The sequence below is a fragment of the Falco naumanni genome, chromosome 11 (assembly GCF_017639655.2).
Source record: "Falco naumanni isolate bFalNau1 chromosome 11, bFalNau1.pat, whole genome shotgun sequence".
Lineage (NCBI taxonomy): Eukaryota > Metazoa > Chordata > Aves > Falconiformes > Falconidae > Falco > Falco naumanni.
In genome coordinates, this window is record NC_054064.1 from 14,909,781 (window position 1) to 14,930,948 (window position 21,168).

The window sequence follows — 21,168 nt, forward strand, 5'->3', positions numbered from 1 at the left end:
ACTTGCTTGCTTGTGTAGTCTGTGTTTGCTGCCTCTTACGCAGTTTCTGATGCCCTTTATGTTCAGAGGCATTTCTTGGGAATTAAATCTGTTTCTTCTGTGGTTCAAAATTATGTGTTCATAGTTGATTCTAATTTAAGATTATTTTGTCTTCACTGTTACATTGCACGTACACAACAGAGTTCTCAGCCTTGCATGTGAGAGTACCTTTTTCTGCTTCCTGACTTTGAATGAAAATAAATATTCCTCAAAGTATCATTTTTCTTTTGTACTCATCAAACCCCTGTATCAACTGTTACTGTCTTTTGGTATTTAAACTTGGCAACAAAATCTCTTTATAATCTCTTTCTCCTCTTCTATTCATTGTGAAATTTAATGAATATGAAGACAAAAGGGTATAGGATTTTTTTTTGTTTGATTGTCAGATTTGGGGGGTTTGTTTTGGTTTTTTTTTTTAAATAAAGAAAATAATAGCATCAGGTTGTTTTTAACATCTGCCAGCAGTAGGTACTTACCATTGCAGTAGAGGATCTTTATCCTGACATTTCATTTAAATGAGTGTATATATGTCCAAATTCCTTGATGATGCTACATACAGCAATATCAAATGGAAGAAGAAAGCTTAAATTTTGCAATATTAGTTATAAGTCATTAAAGGATTGAACCTCAAGAGAAAAACTTATGAGATGCTCTTCATTTCTGTCATCAAAGGCAATGGACATTTAGCTTGGGTATTACAGATTTATCTGGAAATTACAGGTTTATTTCTTCCCTACGTGTGGCTTGCTTATTCCACTGCTGACCGTCCCCAGCTCAGGCTTTAGAGAGTGGTGCAAGAGACTTGGAATCAAAGAAAGGCCTTGACATCAGAATTAGGTCTCATGTGCAAACTGGCCTCTAGTTTGTTGGGTGTAATCAGCTCTACCATTCTTTTAAAATTAATTGACCAAAGCTTCAGGAAGTGTATACAGAACATCATTATGAGACCTGTGTAAAACTGTTACATGGGTATCTGGGCTATTTCTCTGAGTAGTGGATAAAGTTTTAGAAATTCCTACAAATAGTAGAGCTGGAAGACTTTTTTTCAAAATGACTGTTTATATCCTGCAGAAACCCAAATAAATGGATTAGGATTTAATCTGCTTCTAAACCTCTGCCAACAGTAACCATGATAAAGGTTATTTGCCCTGTTCTGTGATATATGAAAATTTGATAGGTTATCAGCAATGATCTGTTGTGGAACATTACTCCAAATTACCTGTTTCACCCCCAGCCTTTCAGCATACATGTGATTGCACTTCAGGTAATGTTATTGCCAGTTAGATAGACAATCATTCACTGTAATTTTAGGTAATGATATAACTAAATTGCCCTTCTTTGTTTAGAAGCAAAAATGTGTTAACAGCTGGTCTAGACCTAGAAATGAGACTGTTGGTCAGATATTTTAGCTTTAAAATAAAATACTGGGTAATATTTCAACAATTAAACAGTGAAAACTATTAATTGAAAATTATTCTTGGCTATTCCTTCCTTTTTTTCTTCTGTACACAAGAGTAGAGAACTGGTTTCTGATAGCATTTTTTCCTAAAGGAAAAGATTTTGATGCAGAAGTTGTTACTTTTTTGTCCTTTCTTTTCCTCATTTGCTTTCTATTCCTTCTTATGCATAGACATACCTCATGGTTTCTAGCATCTTTTTTCCCAATGGGTAGTATGTGTTCCAGAAATTTGCAACTTCTGTCTAGTCCATTTTTCTGTTTTATTATATTTAAAAAAATTACTGCTTTTGAAGTGCCTTTTCCTTTTATTGTCTTAAGATGTTTGTAATCTACTGCTGTGTTTTGTGGTTTTTTGCCTTTTTTTTTTTTAATTAGTACCCATACTATTAGAGGTCAATTGCATGAGTTTGTGTGTGTACACGCACGGTTTTAGGTGCTTATTTTGCACTGTCAAAATTGATAGGTACAAACCTGATAGTTGGTAATGTTGGGCTACCGCATTAAGTATCCTTTGCATGTTTTGTTTTGTTCCTGAAAGAGATTTACAAGCACACTCAATACAAGCACCTTAAACAATAAATAACTTTAGTGCTGCAACATTTGAAAATAAGAAGTCAAAGATTTTAAGTTCACTGGGGATGCATATGTATAATTTAACACTATTCGGCAAGAGATGTAAATTTTGAGCTTATATGTGTGGGAAACATGGATTTCTGTCATTATATAGTCATAGGCATGTCTATAAAGCTATGCCAAATGATAATATTTGCATAAATATTTATATAAATATGCTATACTTGCTTAGCATTTGTAGGGGTTTTATATCTAACTTAATTTACCATTTCACAGTGAGGCTGAGTTGAACCAACAGCTAAGTGCTTCCAAAATGGAAAATATAATTCCTTTTCCTTGAGTTCCTCAAGTTGGGGTTTAGTGGTGCAAAGACTGTGGTGTTGCCTTTTATATAGAAATCAAGATGCATATGAAGTGAATATGGTATCTTTTAAGACTCAGCATAGCTTATATGTTTCTAAAGGAGATACTGTTCCATGAAATAGGGAAAAAATTGATGATAGGGTGTTTCCTGATAGTTGGAAGGATTTTTCCTATATTTTTATTAAGAGATGCTGAGATACATACTCAGATTAGTATAGGTCTGGCTTTGTCTAATGTTCTGTATTTTTATGCAGTCCAGAATGGTATGACCACTTAAAAACATGGCTCTTTCATTTTCTTGGGTTGTGAGTGGTTTTTGTACTATTATTTTTTTTTTTTTAAATCATTGAACATGTAGCTCTTCATTTAAATTTGGTAGGAATTAGCAGGTGAATTAGAGAAATTTAATGTAAATTTCTGGTTTGTTGTGTACATTACTTTGATCTAAAACCATAGTTATGGAATAACCATGTAAAATGAAGGGTGGGATTTCATAGGGTGGGAGGACAGTTACAGAAAAGGGAAAGAAATGTAATTGTTAATGTTTTTTCATATGGGGACATGCATGTGGAATTGCAACTCATGGTAATTTTTGGTCTTCTCTTAAGCACGGTATTTTAGCTGTGGTTTTTGAAAGGATCAATCACTTGCAGCAATTTATGTAATAACTCTCTGGTGGGTGATTCTACTGTTTTTATTTATGCTTTTTGCCTGGTTTGCCAGAATGCACTACCTTTGCTCCTTGGTACAGTAAATGCACTCTGTAATATCTATTATGGTATGGTCAAAGGATAATTTATTGTCAGATAGAAAAATAGGTCAACACTAATGTCACTTGATGATCAACCCCCCAAGTTTAATAAAACACCTCACGAGCACGCATTCTGCACAGTGCTTGATGTTTTATTAGGACTATAGTACCTTACAGTACCTGGCTATAGTGGGAGTGTAATTACTGAGCTGTCAGGGTGATAAGTGGGATTAATGGCAGCCTGGTGCACTTCAGTCTGCAGAGTGCTCAGAGAATCGAAAGATGGCATTATTATAAGAGAAATTCTGGACTGGCATATTCATGGCACCCTCCCCACCTGCCCAAAGCTCACATTAAAGTTTGCGTTACCCACCAACCCCCCCATAGCTGACATTTTCAACAGATGTTATTTTCAAACTGGCTCAAAAATCAAAAGAGAAATAATTTGGTAAATATGCTTGCTAGCCACAGTGGGTAATCTGTACACTGCTTATCCTGCTAGGTGCCATTCTGGTCAGTTTTGACATGAGATTGTTCTATATATAATCCACAGAAATGTATTTTATGTTAAGTGCAATTCTTTTGGTCTTGGATACAGGACTTGTATTTTAAAGGAAGCCACATTCAGGGAAGTGAAGAGCAAGAAGTCATAATGGAATTGTTGCCTTTTTTAAATGTGTGGTTTTCCACTTCTATTATTTCTTTACTGCCTACACAGGCAAAATGATCATCTGAGCCCTCGTAGTGGTGTATTTTTGTCTAGTCTATCTCCTTTTTTTTCTGGCTTCTAGTACTAAAACTTTGCTGTCTTTCAGTCTACTTATAATGCTAAGAGCACCCTCTTGACTCAGTGATCTGGCCATGTCAACCTTTTGAGATCCCCACTAGCCTGCCTTTGCTTGTTAAGGTATTTATAACACATGCCTGTCAGTGGGTCGTGCTGGGCAGCAGTAATTTAACTGCCACAGGTAAACCTGCTGGTGCTCTTCTGCCAGAGCCCTCTGACATCCTGACTAGCTGAACTAGTAACCCACTATGGTGTTGAACTGGATTTGGCTTTATCAGACTTCCTAGCTTTTGCAGCCTGTGAGACCTGTTTTTCTCTAAATACTTCCTCTGGGACCTTTTCCCCATGACTAGTTCTATCAGAAAATCCTAACAGCCACTACCACATGTACCCTCACATTTTTCTGGTGCTGTGGTGTTTGTAATACCCAGCTAGATGATAATGAATAGGAAGAATGAAAGACTAATTAATCTTTTACTTAACTGGCTTTGCCTTCTCTCTTATTCCACCCTTAATTGAAAAAAACAAAAAAAAAAGTAAAAGCAATGCTTGTGATGGACAAAGTCAGGCCAGTTTTTCACTGTAGCTATTTCAGGCATTTCATTCCTTTTAATGTTGCTTGCTCTTCATTTCTTTGTGCATGTAGTCCATGCAGCTTTTCTGTGTTTGAAAATGTTCTGTCCCAGCCAGTTCCACTGGTTACTGTCACTAAGGAACAATAATTAAGGTGGACTCATGGAACTTACATAAGTAGTTGTGCTCATATATTACATAAAAAACAGATTTTATTTCATTTTCCATAGATTGTTAAATTCTGTATGTTAATAAAACAATATTGAAAGGGCATCTGGAATAAATTCATGAATTCTGACATAATTAGTAGTGTTGCATTTGACCTATGATATGTAAAACCAAAAGTGTGTACAAATACCTTTGTGTTTAATAGAGAACAGTTTAACTTCTTCAGCTGACTTTTACCGTTTTTTGTTAGGTTTGCTTACTGCGAATTGCGTAGACTGCCCTGAGGGCTGAATCCTTAGATGGGACTTGAGCCAGTAACCAGACTGGTACATCCTCATTGATGCCTATGCAGGAACAGACAATAAATCTTTGCTACTTAGTATTTAATATACAGTTAGATTTGTCATTAGGGATCACAAGAGAAGAGGGTCTTAGGGATTTCAGTTGGGAGTATGCATAAGACTACTGAATTGTTTTCAGAGGTCACAGAAATATCATAGGAAAGGTGCCTTGAAAATTTATCAACATTCTTCCTCTTTGGCACATGCAATACAAAGTATGTCTGATTTTCCAACATTCAGAATTTAATCCACAGTGACACTTCCAGAACTCTTAAAATAAATTCAGATTCACAGTGCAGATGTTTTTCAAATAGAAAAATGAAATTATAAGAAGCTTAACTATCTTGGATTCCAGGGAAAAAATTACTTTTGTGTAATTAGACACTGTTTCCTAATACTTAGATGTGTAGTCTATATGTTTATAACTGCACCCTACCGCCTTCCTTTCTAAAGTGGAGTCGACAGAATGTAATGCATCAGTGTTGAATGCAAGTCAATAATGATCATGCAGTGCTTTGAGGTTTTAAATAGACATTTTATGAAAACACTCTGTATTATTCCTCTGTGGCTTGTCTTCTACCATGCTAACTTGAAACTCTTATGCTATTGCCAGCATTTGTATTCCATGTCTCCTTGACGCATTTTCTTTTATTCCTGCAGATGTTTAAAGTGTGTGGACGCCCCCTGTCAGAAGAGTTGCCCAACTAATCTGGACATCAAGTCATTCATCACGAGTATTGCAAACAAGGTAAAATCAGGCTTGCAGTAGTACATGGAAGCATGAAACAGCAGTTACTTGCAGTTCTGTTAGTGAGATTGCTTTTCAAAGTCTATCTTTATAAATGTTAAAAAGGTAGAGTTTACATCACATGCTTTAAAGCTCAACAGTCAGCTAATTTTTAATTATTTTGCTGCTGTTCTGTGCCCATACAGATAGTGTATAGTGCAAATTTATTTCTTCATGTCACTTTTTCTATGGAGTTTTTGGTTTTGATGGGTTTCAAGTATGATGATATTCAAAATACTGAGTGTTACATGTAATTATTAAACTTTGTTGCTACCTAAGGTATTACAGTTATAAAACTTCTCTTTCATTAAATTTTGGGTTTTTTTTGTGAGTGTTTTTTTTAAGAAGTGATAATAGTTTAAATGTGCTTTGGGCAGATACTTGGTATGAATGTGGTCATCTCAATGTTTTGCAGTTTATAGTAAGAGGCTCTGGTTAATGCAAATGTAGTCAGTCACTTAGACTATAATAAAATACTACAGGAATAAATTGAATCCCCTCTTTGGAGGTACTGTACCTGTTCCTTAATAGGCTATTATACTATGATCATAATGAAATCTTAAAAACATTATTCTGATTTGTGGTTTACAAATGACTTTTAACAGTCAGAAATAAATAAAGATGACTGTAAAGTTGATATGACAAGATTAATTAGGCTGTCTGGGCTAGCCTAAAGATGACTGGATATTGATTGCCCCATACCTTTTAAAACTTGCTTCCCATCTGTGGAATCATTAGCTGCCATGTGATTTATTTGTCTGTATGAGCCCAACTAGACTCATAATCTACTGGGGGTGCTACAGAGATTTTCTGGCCATGTTTTATGCTCTAACACGTCTCACTGTTAGGTGCCGCTGAAAGGGCCAACACAGGTAAAGCCGAAGTGGGCAAGAGCAGCATTGCTGTGTGCAAGTTAACAGACAGGTTGCTTTTACTACACTGTGTATTGTACAAAGAAGACACCGGTAAATTCTGCACCTTAACAAGAAACATTAGGATAAGAGGAGATATTAAGATACGTGTATCAGTTATAACTATGTATTGATGTGGTTTACAGTAATTGGCATTACGCCCAGCATCTGCATATAGACAATGTTCTTATATAATCTGTACTCTCACTGCAGCATTTATTTTCAGGAAGGTAGGCATCTGTTTGCAACCATAGTATAGTATGCGGCATATTGCTGCTTATTACCTCTTTCAGGCGTTGTGAGGCAGGCAAACTGAACAGAGAAGGTAGAAGGCAGTAATGAAACTACTAGTCTCCATCTCATCATTGTACTGTAGTATGTTTAGGAAACCTAAAGCAAATTTTGTGAAATTATTTTAGCAGCATGGTCTTATTAAGATTAGTTATGCTTCTGTGTTGGGTAGGATAGGGTGATGTGTTGTTGAGGAAGGAAAAATGGTCTGATTATTGAAACATGAAAGCTGGGAAAAAGGAACCAGGAAAGATGGACTGAAGACAACATCAGCAGATGTTGGAAGAACAACTAACAGCAGCAGCAGCCTGGAATGATATATTTGGTGGGTCTTTTAGATTCTGGTAGCCTGAGAAATACAAAGCTCCTTTGTGACTTGTAAATCACTTTCACTCCTGATTCATTCTGAATTCTGTGAAAGGTGGTGTGACTGCAGAGCTTTGGGAGTTGCATTTTGGCAAAGGTATACTGGAATAATATTAGGAACATGCCCTGAAGTTCTGAATTCTTTGCCCTGCTGAAGCCAATGGGTATGCTCTTACAGGTTTTAATAGGGCCAGATTTATCCTGTCAGATGGTCCATGAGCTGGATCAACCTTATAGAGTCTGGGCTGTTGGATGATAACTCTTTTAAATCATCTTGGAAGCTGCAGATGCTAGTGAAGATGCTGGTTTTGCTCTGGGCAGGTGACCTGATCACTTGCTGTTTTATCAGGAAATCCTGCTTTAGAAAAAAATGTCAGTATACTACTATTCTTTCAGAGGAATTACCATTCTTTATGGAAAATCTAAGTATCTTAGATTCCTGAAACGTAGTTATAGGCGTTCTTTTTGGACCCTACCCCTATCTATCAATACCTTCTGTATCCACTCTGAAAGTGTTTTTTATAAAAAATATACAACAGTTTTGGTAACTGCTTTTACCTCATGTTGATGCCCAATAATTGCATAGACAGCAAGGAAACATTCACACAGAGGAATTTTTAAAAAGTCAGGTAGCTGGTTTCTGCTAGCCAAAATGTTAGGATAAGAAATTGCATGCCTAAAATCAGCGCTGCTTCTGTGAAATCCGGTTCCAAGAGTGAGTTTAGATGCAGTCTTACCCTTTGCTTTCTCTCCTTACCCTATTGGAAGAAATCTAATATAGCATAGTTGTGGGGGCATTTCTCTGCAACAGCTCTAATGTGAACTTCAAAACCAAGTAAACAGAAAACCAAACCAAACAACCCCCACCCCCCCCGCCAAACCCAAAAAACTAGAAGTGAGAAAAACTCACAACCAGATATGCTTAGCAAATAGCTGAAGTCATGAGCTGAGAAACAAGTCTTGCATATTTGTGACCTCTGTGTCAATGGCTCTGCCTCTTGTAATTCATGTACCAAGCAACTTCTCAGGGAAATAAACAGTGCATAGAGGGAACCCAACCTTGACTTGATGGCTGCAGTCTGCTAGGCTGAATTTTCCTTTTGATGAATTAGTTTCTGGTGCCCTTGCTAGAAAATATTTCTGTTACAACAAATTCTGTTCTTTGGAAAAAAGCATCAGTAAATTCTTCTGGTTTCATTTATTAATAGGATTGTTTTGTAGGTATAGGTGTGTACTATTGTTTTTACACTACTGCATTTTGAAATGCCTTGCTTTCTGCCAAGCAAGCAATAGATGTAAGGTGGAAGCTGAGAGAGGGGTACCGGTTGTGGAAATGGTTCACCTGAAGTCATGGCCCTGGGAGAGTTGGTTTGAGAGCCCATTACCCTGGCTGCTCCCGCAGTGTCCTCTCCCCTCTTTCATTCTGCTGCTGCTGGTGGTTGGGGTACCTGTACCATGTGCTTTTAGAGCGCATAGAAAACAAGAATGGCATGCCTTTGAAAACCGTGCTAAATCTTCTAACTTATCATTTTGAAAGTCTTTAATGGAACCAGTAAGTAATTTTTCACTTTTGTTACGCATTTTTCTAAACTTTCATTGAAGTAATCATTGAGATACCATTCAGCAATATGCTTGCTGAATATTTTTTGTCATTGTCATAAATGTATTTACTTCACATGATCAAGGATATTTTACATGTCATTGAAAATACTTTTCAAAATGATAAATCTTGTTTGCTGTTTCCACCTTGGATATAAACTTTATTTTTAATCCAGAAGCTTATATATGTATCTCATAATTTCTAGACGAAATAAATAGGTGACACATAGAACATTCAGGTATTTCAGGTCAATAAATCCAGGATGTTGGGGTGTGCTTTCTAGGCTTATTGAAGTCCCTGTTCTGAATCTTTCTTCATCTCTCACTTGAGAAACTCCCTACAGCAGATTACCCTTCTACTTGTTCAGAGGAGATTTAGTTCAATAAATTCTTTGTCCTCATCCTCGTATAAGCATGCAGGTATTTATTTAAACATGATTTATTATTAATATAGAGTATTTAGACAGCAGCGTACTGAAAATTAATTACTTTGTCAGGTACTTAAGAGCTCTATTGTATGTAGTTTGTTTTGTTGGAAAACTGCTATAGCAATCATAAAAGGTCAGGGATTCTTGTTCTCTTAGGCCTGAGGCTTTTTAGATATTTACAGGCCACGTACAATGTAGCTGCTCTGGCTGTTCCGCCATTACACCTGAGCTCAGGAGTAGAAGAGGGAACAGGGGAGGAGGGTTGTTTCTGGGTTGAGAGGGTAATTGAATTGCCAGACTCAATGAGCCTTGAACCTCTCTGAGAAAAAGGATGTCACTTACGCTGTACTGTGTTAGCTGCTGTGACTCAGTAGAGTGTAGGCCACAACTTCCATTCTCTTTTTTCCATACAAACTGGATTACAACTTCACTTTATAAAGGTACAATCTATTCTATTGTGTCTTCCCAGTCAGTGTTTCTTGGTTCATACAGACTGCTTGCAATTCTGTCTCTCTGAGATTAGACTTCAGATTCACTATGCACACTTTACTACTTTTGTTTCTAAACATCAGAAGACGGCAAACCAAGTATTCTGACTTCCAGCTGTCATCTTTTTAAATACAGCCTTCACATTGCAAAGTGTATATTCTTTGTTTTATCACACAGGAGAGCAATCTTAGTTACATCTTTCTTAAAAAAAATAATAGAAGAAGAAAACATTCAGCTGCTGCAGAAGGCTTTGCCCCCTTAGACCTGACTGAGTACCAGGAGTGATTTTAGGATTTTATGTTCTCGTTTCCCCATGTTGATATGTCAAAGCAAGAAGGACTTGGTAAAATGGAGCTCCAGCACCCATCATCCTTTAGGGCTGGCACAAGGAACTGTTGTACGGCAGCAGAAAATCCTGTAGCTTCCCAGAAGCAGCTCAGCCTGAACAACACTTGCAGCCTGTCCAGCTTTCCTCCTGTTAAGCAGAAGTGTGGGCCAGAGGAAGCTGCCGGTTGGAAAGCAACAGCTGCTTACACGCTCAGCCTTTGTACTGTTCAGCGAGATGGTCTTGGATCTTTTTTTTTTCATCAGATGCCTTTATGGTTGAGTTGTTGCATTGGAAAAAAAAACTCTTGGTGTGGTTTAGGTATGGGGATATTAAGTTGTGTTAACTTGGCACAGGTGTAAGGAGTGACTCAGCCTTTATAGTCTGAGACTATAATGAAGAATTGGAGGTGCAGAAGTATCTTTGGTGTTACTTGTCCTCACAAAATCACACCTGGTTGCTGTAGCCCTCTGTTACTAGCTCTCACATTTTTCATCTCAAGTCTTGCAGTATTACAGGGATTCCTGACATTGAGTCAACGGTTTTCTCCTTTTTCAGAAAGACCATCTTTTCCCATAATCCCTTAATAATAAACTGGCCTGAGCTGACACATCAACCATTTTTTAACAGACTTTATAGGTGGATGTAAGCCTTCTGGTGGCCAGCATTTAAAAAAAAAAAACAAACAAAAACAAAACAAAAAAACAAACAAAAAACTCACCCACCACCTTAACCCCCAAACCCAGCAAAGCCGTGCTGCCCTCTGTATAAAAGGTTGTCCCTGGACTGTGTAGAATGCTGGTAGGAAAATAGGGAAGTGAGAAATGAATGCCAAGAACAGTACAGAGAAAGTTGTGGGACACAAGAGTAAGTTTTAGGATTTCAGAGGAATGCTTTGGTTTAAATGAAACCGAAGGAAATGTGTGGTGGTGGTTTTTTTTTTTTTCCAAGAGAGAAATTCAGTTTTTTCAAGGGAGAAATGGGAGATGGAAGAAAGTGGAAGATAGGGATGGATACCAAGGGATAAGGGTGAATCCGAAGTTTGTAGATTGAGGCAGTAAAGGAAAAAGTGTGGTAATGTACTGGAAATGAGTATGAAGGAGAAGTGGGTAGACAAAGGAAGGCAAGAGACAAAAAACTCTAGGATCATTAAGAGAAAATGAAATGAAGAAAAGATTGTAAGGGAGAAAGGGTGTTGAGAGACATAGGATTATGACAGGTGAGAGAAACAGTGATGTTTTTTCTGTGCCAGAGGAACTCCGAGTATATTAACAAAGGATGCCTATATGCCATTGCAAAGATTTTGGAAAATCATGAGTCACAGTTCATATGTGAAATACTGTAAGTGGGATACTGTTAATACAATGAAGGATTGTGGAAGTCAGAAAGCTGCTAGATGATTGGTAATAATTATATACAGATACACATCACAATTAATCTTTAAGTACTACTTTGAGTCCCCAGGTTTTTGAAAGTGCTGTTATATTCAGCTTTCTCTGTTAATCTTTGTGTATTTCAGGTCACTAAATATATAAAAAACCAACATTTAAAAGTAAAAGTAGTAATGGTGTTAAATTGATGCACTTGAAACAGTGACTTTTCTTGAGATGTCTGTTTGTACTTAGTGTAATGGAATGGCTGACAGCTGGTTTCAGTTGCCATAGTGTAATTATGTAGAATAGACTTTTGCGATGACACTATGTCAATTAAGGAATCTCTCACATTCTAGACTACAAAGGACAAAATGACAGTACAAGATATTTCTTCCGTTCTTTTTCATAAAAAGATAGTGACACTGTGTGAAATTACAGTCCTGTTATGATGACACAAGTCAAATGATGTGAAAGATTTCTGGATTGATTAAAAATCATCAGCATTATAATATAGAATATGTATGATTTGATAAGTTGCTGTTATGTTTTGTTCATTCTTCTTCAGAAGATATCGGGGGGGCTGACAGACTGGGGGTGTTTCTTGTTATATTTGAACTGGTGTGTGTCAATGTGAAAAATGCTACTTATATAACAATGTACTTTAAATAGTGGTTCTTCGGTATGTGAAAATATTTTAATCCAATACATCTTGAGTAAATTTTAAAGCCATCACAGAACATGAACTAGTATAGAAGGTGGTGATATTTTCCCATATTTTTTGTTATGTCTCCCTTTTTCTAAACTAAGCCCAGATGAAAAAGAAATTACCACTTTTTTCCTTCTTTTCTTTTTAAAGAATTCACTCTGTCCCAAAATCCTGATGAAATCAGTGTATTCATTTTTATTACACAAAACATAATAATGCATATTCTTCATTGTTTTTGAGAGAACTGCAGTATCAAAACACCCTTATGCATAATGAATTTATATAAAAAGCTCTTCAATTGAATTGAAAGAAAAGATGCTATAAGCATTTCCTGATAGTAAATGTAATTTCTTCTGGTCTCTCAGTATTGATCCTATGTGTTTTAATAGGTTTTTTTCAAGTAAAAAGCAGTCTCATTTGCATGCAAATTATATAATGCTTCCAAATGATACATGTGGAGATCCTCCTCTGCCTGGTTTCCACTGATTATTGATGTCTGTTTAAGGCTTGTTTTTGTTGCCTGTGTTAGCAATGTAGTATTTATTGACATTTTGATGTAGGAAACCACAAAACATCCTATCCAGTTAGATTAATTTATTTCTATGGAAGTGCACAGGAAAAAAGGTTCTATGAACAAAGGCAGGAGCAGACATTTATCTCACTAGAAAATTCAGAAACATCCTAGTTTTAGACTTGCTTCCTCTGTGACGTCTGTAAGAAACTAGACAACTGAGTCATCATATTATTTCAGCATCTAAAAAAACTACTCCAAGCTGTTAAGGTAGCTTATATCATTCCATACCCTGGAATAAATTTTTTATTGTAATGAAGCCAACCTTCCTTTAATTCTGATCCTTTCTCATGTATAACATGTGATGTATAGTTACCAGCTTGCCAGGTCTGCATCTCATGTCTATGTTGTGTGCAACCTACTACACCCTGGTTTTGTGAAATAAAAGCAATCATTATGTTTTTAGAAAATGTGAATATTCTATGAATATTCTACCTTTAATGTCACTGATAAATGTAATTATCGTTAATATATGTTTTCAGGTTAAAAAGTTGTGTAAGCACAAATTGTTCATGTAACTAAACATTTAAGATACTGTACATATACTACAAACTCTCATTTATTACTGTAGTAACACAGTGGTTTGCAGTTTTGTAACACAGTTTGTATAACACCACTTAGTGTAACTTACTATACTATACTGTATTTCCCTGCCAGTTTTTGTCAAGTATTGGAAGACATTTTTCTAATAAAGTTTGAGACATTAGATAATAGATCAATGCAGTAAAGGCAGGATAAACGATTAAATAGAATAGAAGTATGAAGAGATGAAGCAACTCAGAGCTGAGCTCCTGAAGTCCTGCACAGCCCAGTCTCCGTGCTGGACTATGCCCTGGGTGTCAGGAAGGTTGCAGATGGGCTTGCTCTCAACTTACTGCATAGTCGGTGGTAGCAGCACACTGCTGTATCCTTTCACTGGTAGTGAACAAGTATCAGTGGCAATGGGAACAGTGGTTACGCTGGTGTTCTGGGAAGTGTAAGAGGAGAGTTAGGGAACTGCAGCTCTTCTGCAAGTTTAAGTTTACCAATGGCAAAATTGACACAGGTTGAATTTTTGTTGGCAGACAGGGAAACCAAGTCAGCAGTGAACTTGTTCTTCCCTTACATCTTTAGAGGTGTCACTTTAGCACAGCTGCAGCACGCTGGTGAAGCAGTGCAGAATACTTGCCATCCTGCCCCCAAAAATAAGTGGAACACTTTGTACTTCAACTGTGACTGTCTTTTAATTTATCATTAAAACTTACCTCATGTGTTAAGACTAGAAGATATATACCTTTTGATACAATTTATCTAATGATGTAATATTTAGCCTGGTAACATGTACTCTGTACTCTTATTCGAAGAGGATCCGATACCTCTTTTTCTCAGATACCACTAGTAGCGACAGCAGCAGCAATTCATGATCGTGACAGCAACATCTCAAAACTTCCCAAATCAGGACCCCACCTTTGTATACTCCGTCATGTTTCCCCGAAATTAAGGGGTCAGCAGCAGTTGGCCTTACCCCCATTAGGATTTCAGTTCCAGCCTCCTACTTACTGAACTCTGGCATGATGTTCTGAGATAGGTTTCCCTAGGTATCCCCTCGATATGCCATGATCTCGGTCCTATACTCACAATGACCCTGGTTCTCATCTCTTCTGCGTTCACTTGCTACTTTTAACATACACTGTCTTTCTGTAGCATAGCTATGCTGAAAGTTTGGTTTGAGCTTGCAAAACAAGTAAAATATGCCAGCTGTGTTGACACTGCCTGTAGTGGCACAGCTCAAGTGTAAGAATATACTTTACAAATATGTAATAAAATTGATTTTAAAAAGGAATATTTAACAGCTTTGCATTCTAGGCATAATAACTAATTTGTGTATTGATTTTAAGTACAAAGCCTAAAAATGTAGAAGACCTTAATGAAGTTACTTAGATGGAAGTGTATGTTTTTGTATTTGTTTCCATTGAACCAGAGTTGAAGATAATAAAAATAATAATCCTGGACAACACAGGAAGGAAAAATGTAACTCTTATATGTACTGAAATATCAAACTGAACAAAAATTCTTTGAAAACCATTTTGTCTTTGAGTTGGGGAGAAATATCCTCACTACTAGTTTGCAATTATTCCTTTAGAGTGAGAAAAGGGAATGGCTAGATCTAATTGCCTGGGAAACAGACTTCTAGGGCCACTTAAGATGCTGTAGGGTGTCTAGACTGGTCGCTGAGTGCTGTTTCAGAAAGACACATGGGTGTCCTGCATTGACTGTGTCACCTCTGCTGTCTGCATGGTTATGTGTCAGGGACATCTCCAGCATAACTAGACTTCTTTTGCTGCTGGATTGAGCTTACAGTGTCTCTACTGGCTGTTTTTAGCAGCTCCAACAGTCTCTGGCATATCGAAACAGTATAATTCATCTGCAAGAGTGAAAATATTTGCTAATATGTACAATTTCCATTTGACTAATACTCCTTTATGTTGGAATAAATGAGAATTGGGGACGATAAAGTGCCTTACCAGTCACCACTGGCAAAATGGTTGAAAGTTCTCCCAGAAGAGCTGCGTAAAGCGAATGCCTATTCAGCCAGGATGAGAATTTCAATAGATTTTAGTAGTGGCTAAGAAAATTCTATGAGAGTGGACCCAGGTAGCTTGTTTTCATTTCCATGTGATGGACAGGGGGGCTCATGCTGTGCAGTAGACCAGCATCTGTAAGCAACAGGTCCAGTTGCATCTACAAATACATTCAAGTACATTTCTTAAACATTGACGTTGTCTTGGGACTCTCTAGCTGTGTCTGTATCTGGTTTAATTTAGAGAATTTTATGCTCAGTCTTTTAATATGCCTTTAGTGAATTTGAACCTCCCAAACCAAAGTCTTGTTACCCATTGTTGGTGATATTGTCAGATTTCTACGCTGCTCTTCTAATTCATAACTGGATTCTTGCTCTGTGTGGCGTAGAGTTTGCTTTGAATAAACACTTCTGTGTACATCAGCATACTTGACAGACAATAAGTCACAGGCATCGCATAGGGTCTGCTGTGACAGGGTATTTCACATCATTTGAGTTAGCTGTCCTGCAACAGAGAGATAATGGTATTTGTTATAAAAAACAATTCCATGTTAGTGATGATTATTGAAGACTGCAATATGGAAGAGGTTGTGGAAGAGGAAGGAGACATTGTTTTTTAATCTCTCAGTTATTGCTAGTTGGGAGAAAGCTGGAATGAGATCCTGGCATTAATTTCTCACTGAAGAAACTTCTGTGGAACCTCAGCCATGTGCTAATTGAAAGTGGTACTGTAGTGTCTTCTGGCTCTTAAAGGAAACTGTATCATTAACCCATTTTCATGGACTTTCCTTGGTGGGGCTTTTAGAGCGGGTGGGAAGAGGGGTAAAATAAAGAACTAGAGTCTGTGATTAAGTAAACTTCGATATTAAGTATACAGAAGAAAAAATAGGATGTAAATGGTTTGCTTTAATTACACCATAATTTTATTAATGCAAATGGAGAACTGCCATCAGTAGCTCTCCCCCTCTGAGTAAGACTTCAGTTCACTCCTGTCATTTCCTCTGATGTTCCCACTTAAGAGAATTATCTGGTCTGAAAAAACAACTAGGGGTTGTTTTCTTATGACATCAGGCACTGGGAACTTGCCAATGTCCATTCCTTAGATTGTTAATTATGGGAAGAAATCTTGTTAGCTCTCATTTATCAGGATATTTTTCCTTTTCTGAAGATACACACTGAATATTGGGAAGCTGTGAAGCTATGAATTGTACGTAACTTCTATAATCAGTTCCCTGGTTTGCTATTTAGAGCAACAGGAAAGTAAGTGATTGTCCTGATTGGTATCTAGTTGAGGGGGGAAAAAAAAAAAATCAATAGCGCAGTATCTACAGGTAACTACATATGAAGCCTTCTCTTCTCCTCACCGGTCTGGAACAATTGGCACTACTGATCTGGTGTGAAGGACAGGCACATCTGTAGAGATGGTGTGCACAGATGTGTAAAATAAGCTTTTCATTCCCTGTGTCATAAAGAACTGATAATCTAGCTGTCACTTTCTGGTCAGACCTTCAACAAGGGTTACGACTCAGCTACTGCCCAATTGACCTAGACATGGAGAAAGTATTTACAAGTACTTAATGCAGCACAGTAGTTTTCAAACATAAATTTGTTAAGCCACTGAAAGTTGTATGACCATCTCAGACTGAAGATCTTTTTAGCTATTTTGCAAGCTTAAAAAAAATTGTTTATCTTTGCATAACAATTTTGCTGCCTTTCTTTCCAGTGTCTTTGATGTAATGCTGTATAACATATTGGTACATATAAATAATGTCAGTGTTTAATTTTTTTTTTCTCTTTTTCCTTCAGAACTACTATGGAGCTGCCAAAATGATTCTTTCTGACAATCCACTTGGCCTGACATGCGGAATGGTGTGTCCAACATCAGATCTCTGTGTTGGTGGGTGCAACTTGTATGCCACGGAGGAAGGACCAATTAATATTGGTGGATTGCAGCAGTTTGCTACTGAGGTAGGTAGGACTTGCAAATGTCTGAAATTCTTTGTATGCACCAATGTGTGTTGTCTAAGTGGTTGCCTTTGTTAATGATTTGTTTTTTAAAAAAAGTTGGTACTAGTAAAATAAAGGTGTGGGAAGTTAGAATAATTATTCTTTATCTTACAGCACATTCAGAAGCTTAGAAACGTTTTCATAATGCACTAATTTGTGGGAACATAAGGAACATTATTGTGAAAAAGGTGACTCTTTAGAAACACTAGTAGTTGAGACAGTTTGTTTTATAATGAAAGATTTATCTAAGCCAGGTGAAATTGTAGGTGTTACTGAAGAAGGCTGCATAGGGAAAAAGGTCAAGTGCACCTGCATCTGTAACTGGATGTTAAGGAGCTGTAGAACTGTTCTGGGCATTGAGTAGATCCTGTAGCAGAACTAGTGTGCATTTGTACTGGCTTTGGGCCAAAGGAAAAGTTTGAGATGATTTAGACTTTTTACTATCCAGTTTTGCCAAAACTAGGTAAATAAGTCCTTTCAGGTTGACGTGTAATAGATGTCTATGTGCATCTGTCTATTTAGATACCTAGTGTAGATGCTTACATATGTGTGTTTGTGTACATTTATTAGGTCATAAGGGTATGCGTATATTTTGGTTGCTGAAGCAAAATTTTTTACTTGCTACTTGATGTTAGGAAGTCTTCTCAAGGATTTCTGTTGAAATGTACGTGCATTATTTGTGACTGTATAGTTTTAATGCTCTGCTTTCCATCTGAAGAAAGATGGAGGCTGCTGCTCATTTGTTGACTTCCTTTGAAGGGCATGGAGAATTTGTATCAAACTCATGGTCTCAGCTTGCAGCTCATTTGATCTGTCTGAAGTATCTTTGGGTAACAACTGTGATTTTGGTCTCTGTAAAAGTAAGGATGTTGTGGCTGTATAAGAAATGGCATATGCACATTTCTATATAGTCCTAACTAATGAGGTTGTACCTCTTCTATGTCTTGAGCCATTTGGCTGGTTATATTTACAAACATACAGTGAAATCCCAGTCACCTTTACAAAGCTTGAGAAATAAAAAAAAAAAATCTTTGTAGGACAGACCAGAATAGAGATGCAAATTAATCTGGAAGTAACAGACAATATGTCTGTAAGGCCAATTTTTTTCTTCTGCTGTCATTCATAGACTTCACACACCCTTCTCAATGGCTGTTGGTCATGATTCAATAAGCAAACATTCCTACCTGCTCCAGTTCTTCCCTCTTCTACCTGTTTGTATCCCTACTTTTTTCTCTTCAGGAGACTTGTAAAGCTTTTGGAGAACCTGCTAAATGTCTCTGCTAACTGTAGCTGAACCTTCTCTCCCCTCTGTCATTTAAAGTAGCTATCCAGTTTGAATTTCTTGAGATTAGACCATACAACTGTAAGTACAGTTTGGACCAAAGTTCTTATTTATAGGATGAGGCTAGAGACAGTGAATGTATTTGTTCTACATGTATATTCAATAGCTGGCTTTTATCAGTCAAGGGGCAATTTTATTACCTTTTCTTCTTTTTCTTTGTTCCTTATATCTAAAAACTTAATATTTGTTGCAAAGGAGACTTATTTTTTCTTAAAAAAAAAAAACAAACCAACAAAACACAAACAACAACCAAAAAAAAGAAAGAAAAAAGAAAGATTAAACAGTTGTCAAGTAGATGATAAATACAATGGTGAAATATTACTGTTTAGGAAGCAAATGCAAGTAATATCTGTTAAAACTTGATTTGTGTCTCCTTTTAGCCCTAATGCTATGATTAATAGAGAGGAATTATGGCTTGATAGATAATGCTAAATATCTGCTATTTTTCTTCAAAAATCTTTAGAAATCTATTAAAAAAGCTCAGTGCTAGCACAATGATTGATACGAAAACTGCAGCAAGGATGAATAGCTCAGAATGGCTTTGCTCCTAATGTTTCAGGTTTGTTTAAAGTGATATTAGTGTCAAGAGTTCTAACAAAATTGTTACACAGTTCTATTTAACACTCCAATAAAAATACCTTTTCATAAATTTTATTACCCTTAATATTTGTATAGTATCCTAAAATGTTAAAATTAGTTAATAAACTTTATTTGTATGTATTGTAGTACTCATAATTAGTAAAGTATGCAGTCACTTTCATAGTTAATACTTTGTTTAGCTTTCATTCAGGTCAATTTTACTGTGAAAGTATGTATAGTTGAAAAAAATGTAATGATATGAGTGCTTCCAAGTAAGAATTGTTGTAAAAATATAAATTAAAATACTGAAGAAAATCATAAGGTACTACTGCCCATACAAAAATTGGCCCAGATACTGCAAGTGAAGTGTGTTCACAGCTTTACCTATATGAGTACCTTAGCAAATTGTGTAATTTAGGTGTGCAACATGTTACTCTTAATGAGAGCTGCATGGTAATTCTCGTGCGCTGTGTAACAGTTTGTCCCACAGGAGCTTATTTACTGAAAACTCCATTGTGCATAAAGCCAGCTTTAGACTTTTTTTTCCTTGGAATTAGTCTGAGGATCATACACTTGATGCATTACGAGAGCGAGCGATAGCGTAGATAAAAGATAAAATTGCAGTAAAGCAGGAATGTGGGCTTAAAATGGAAAATATATGGGTATGACGTATGCCCCTTTGTGCTTCTGAACAATGACTGATCATCTGTTCATACTGCAGATAAAACTCCCTAATTGTAAAATATTTGTCTTGCATACGATGCCAAAAAAATGGCACCTCACACCTCACGCATTCTCCTTCTGCTCTTCCATATAGTTTTGTAACTATGCTCAGCTCATTCTCGAAGTAAATTGTAATCCAGTCTGAAAAAACATAGATTTTGACAATTAAATGTTCAAGTGGAAAAAAGGAAATGTCCGTTTGTATTTGTGATGTAGAATGTGTATACTGGGATGCAGTTACCACGGTAACTGTTGCATCTAGAGAATAACATGGAGTAAAAGCTCACTATTATAAATGATGAGTGTCAAGCGCAGGTTACACCTGCTACTGCACAGGTCAAAATTATATTAATGTCTTTATCTCTCTCCTTTGCCCAAGTACTTTAGAATCAGGAAACATCTCTGATTTTGGAACACAAGTTCAGTGAAAATATACTGAGATTGCAGTGACAATACATACAGGCATGAGCTATATGACTGTCAGTCCGACAAAATAAACTAAAATTACTGGTTACTCAAGTACAAGTTTGTAAGCTTGTAGTAAAAAGAAAGCATGATCTATTACAATTTCTGTTGTAGTATTAGTAAAAAGCCCTCAAAATCTTACATTTCTGGATAGACATCACTGAATCTAAAGGTTCTCCTGTGTTTCTAGATAATCATTCTGTTTAGCAACACAACCTAAATAGAAAAATGTATTATTTTAATTGCTGTGTACTAGATTTAAATACTAGATCATTTAGTACTGTGGCTTCTGTGCCAGCTACAGTTCTGGTGATTTGTTGCTCTCTGGAGATATATTCTGGCTGCTGTTGCAGCAGAAAGAAATTGGAAAAGGAAACTTGATATGTTTTTTTCCTAAAAGATGTGTTGTATGAGCTTACCAGCTGCTAACCTAGGGGCATCTCAGCAGAGCGCCTGTTCTGGGAGGTGGGCTGTGGGTAAGGGTCCCCCTCTGCGTGCTGGACCTCCCTTCTCCAATCCACCACAGCAGCAGTGGCTGCTCAGAGGGATTGCTGTAGAGGGGTGTGCTGCAGCCTCGGGCTCAGGGTCCCTC

At 36.9% G+C, this 21,168-nt stretch overlaps 1 protein-coding gene across 1 annotated transcript in view; it reads left to right on the forward strand.

Moving 5' to 3' along the window:
* Positions 1 to 21,168, forward strand: part of DPYD (dihydropyrimidine dehydrogenase) — a 367,931-nt gene that overhangs the window by 91,360 nt on the left and 255,403 nt on the right. The window contains exons 4-5 of the mRNA XM_040610420.1: positions 5,715 to 5,802; positions 17,267 to 17,428. Coding sequence (XP_040466354.1) covers positions 5,715 to 5,802; positions 17,267 to 17,428 — 250 coding nt within the window. The remainder of the gene's footprint in view (positions 1 to 5,714; positions 5,803 to 17,266; positions 17,429 to 21,168) is intronic.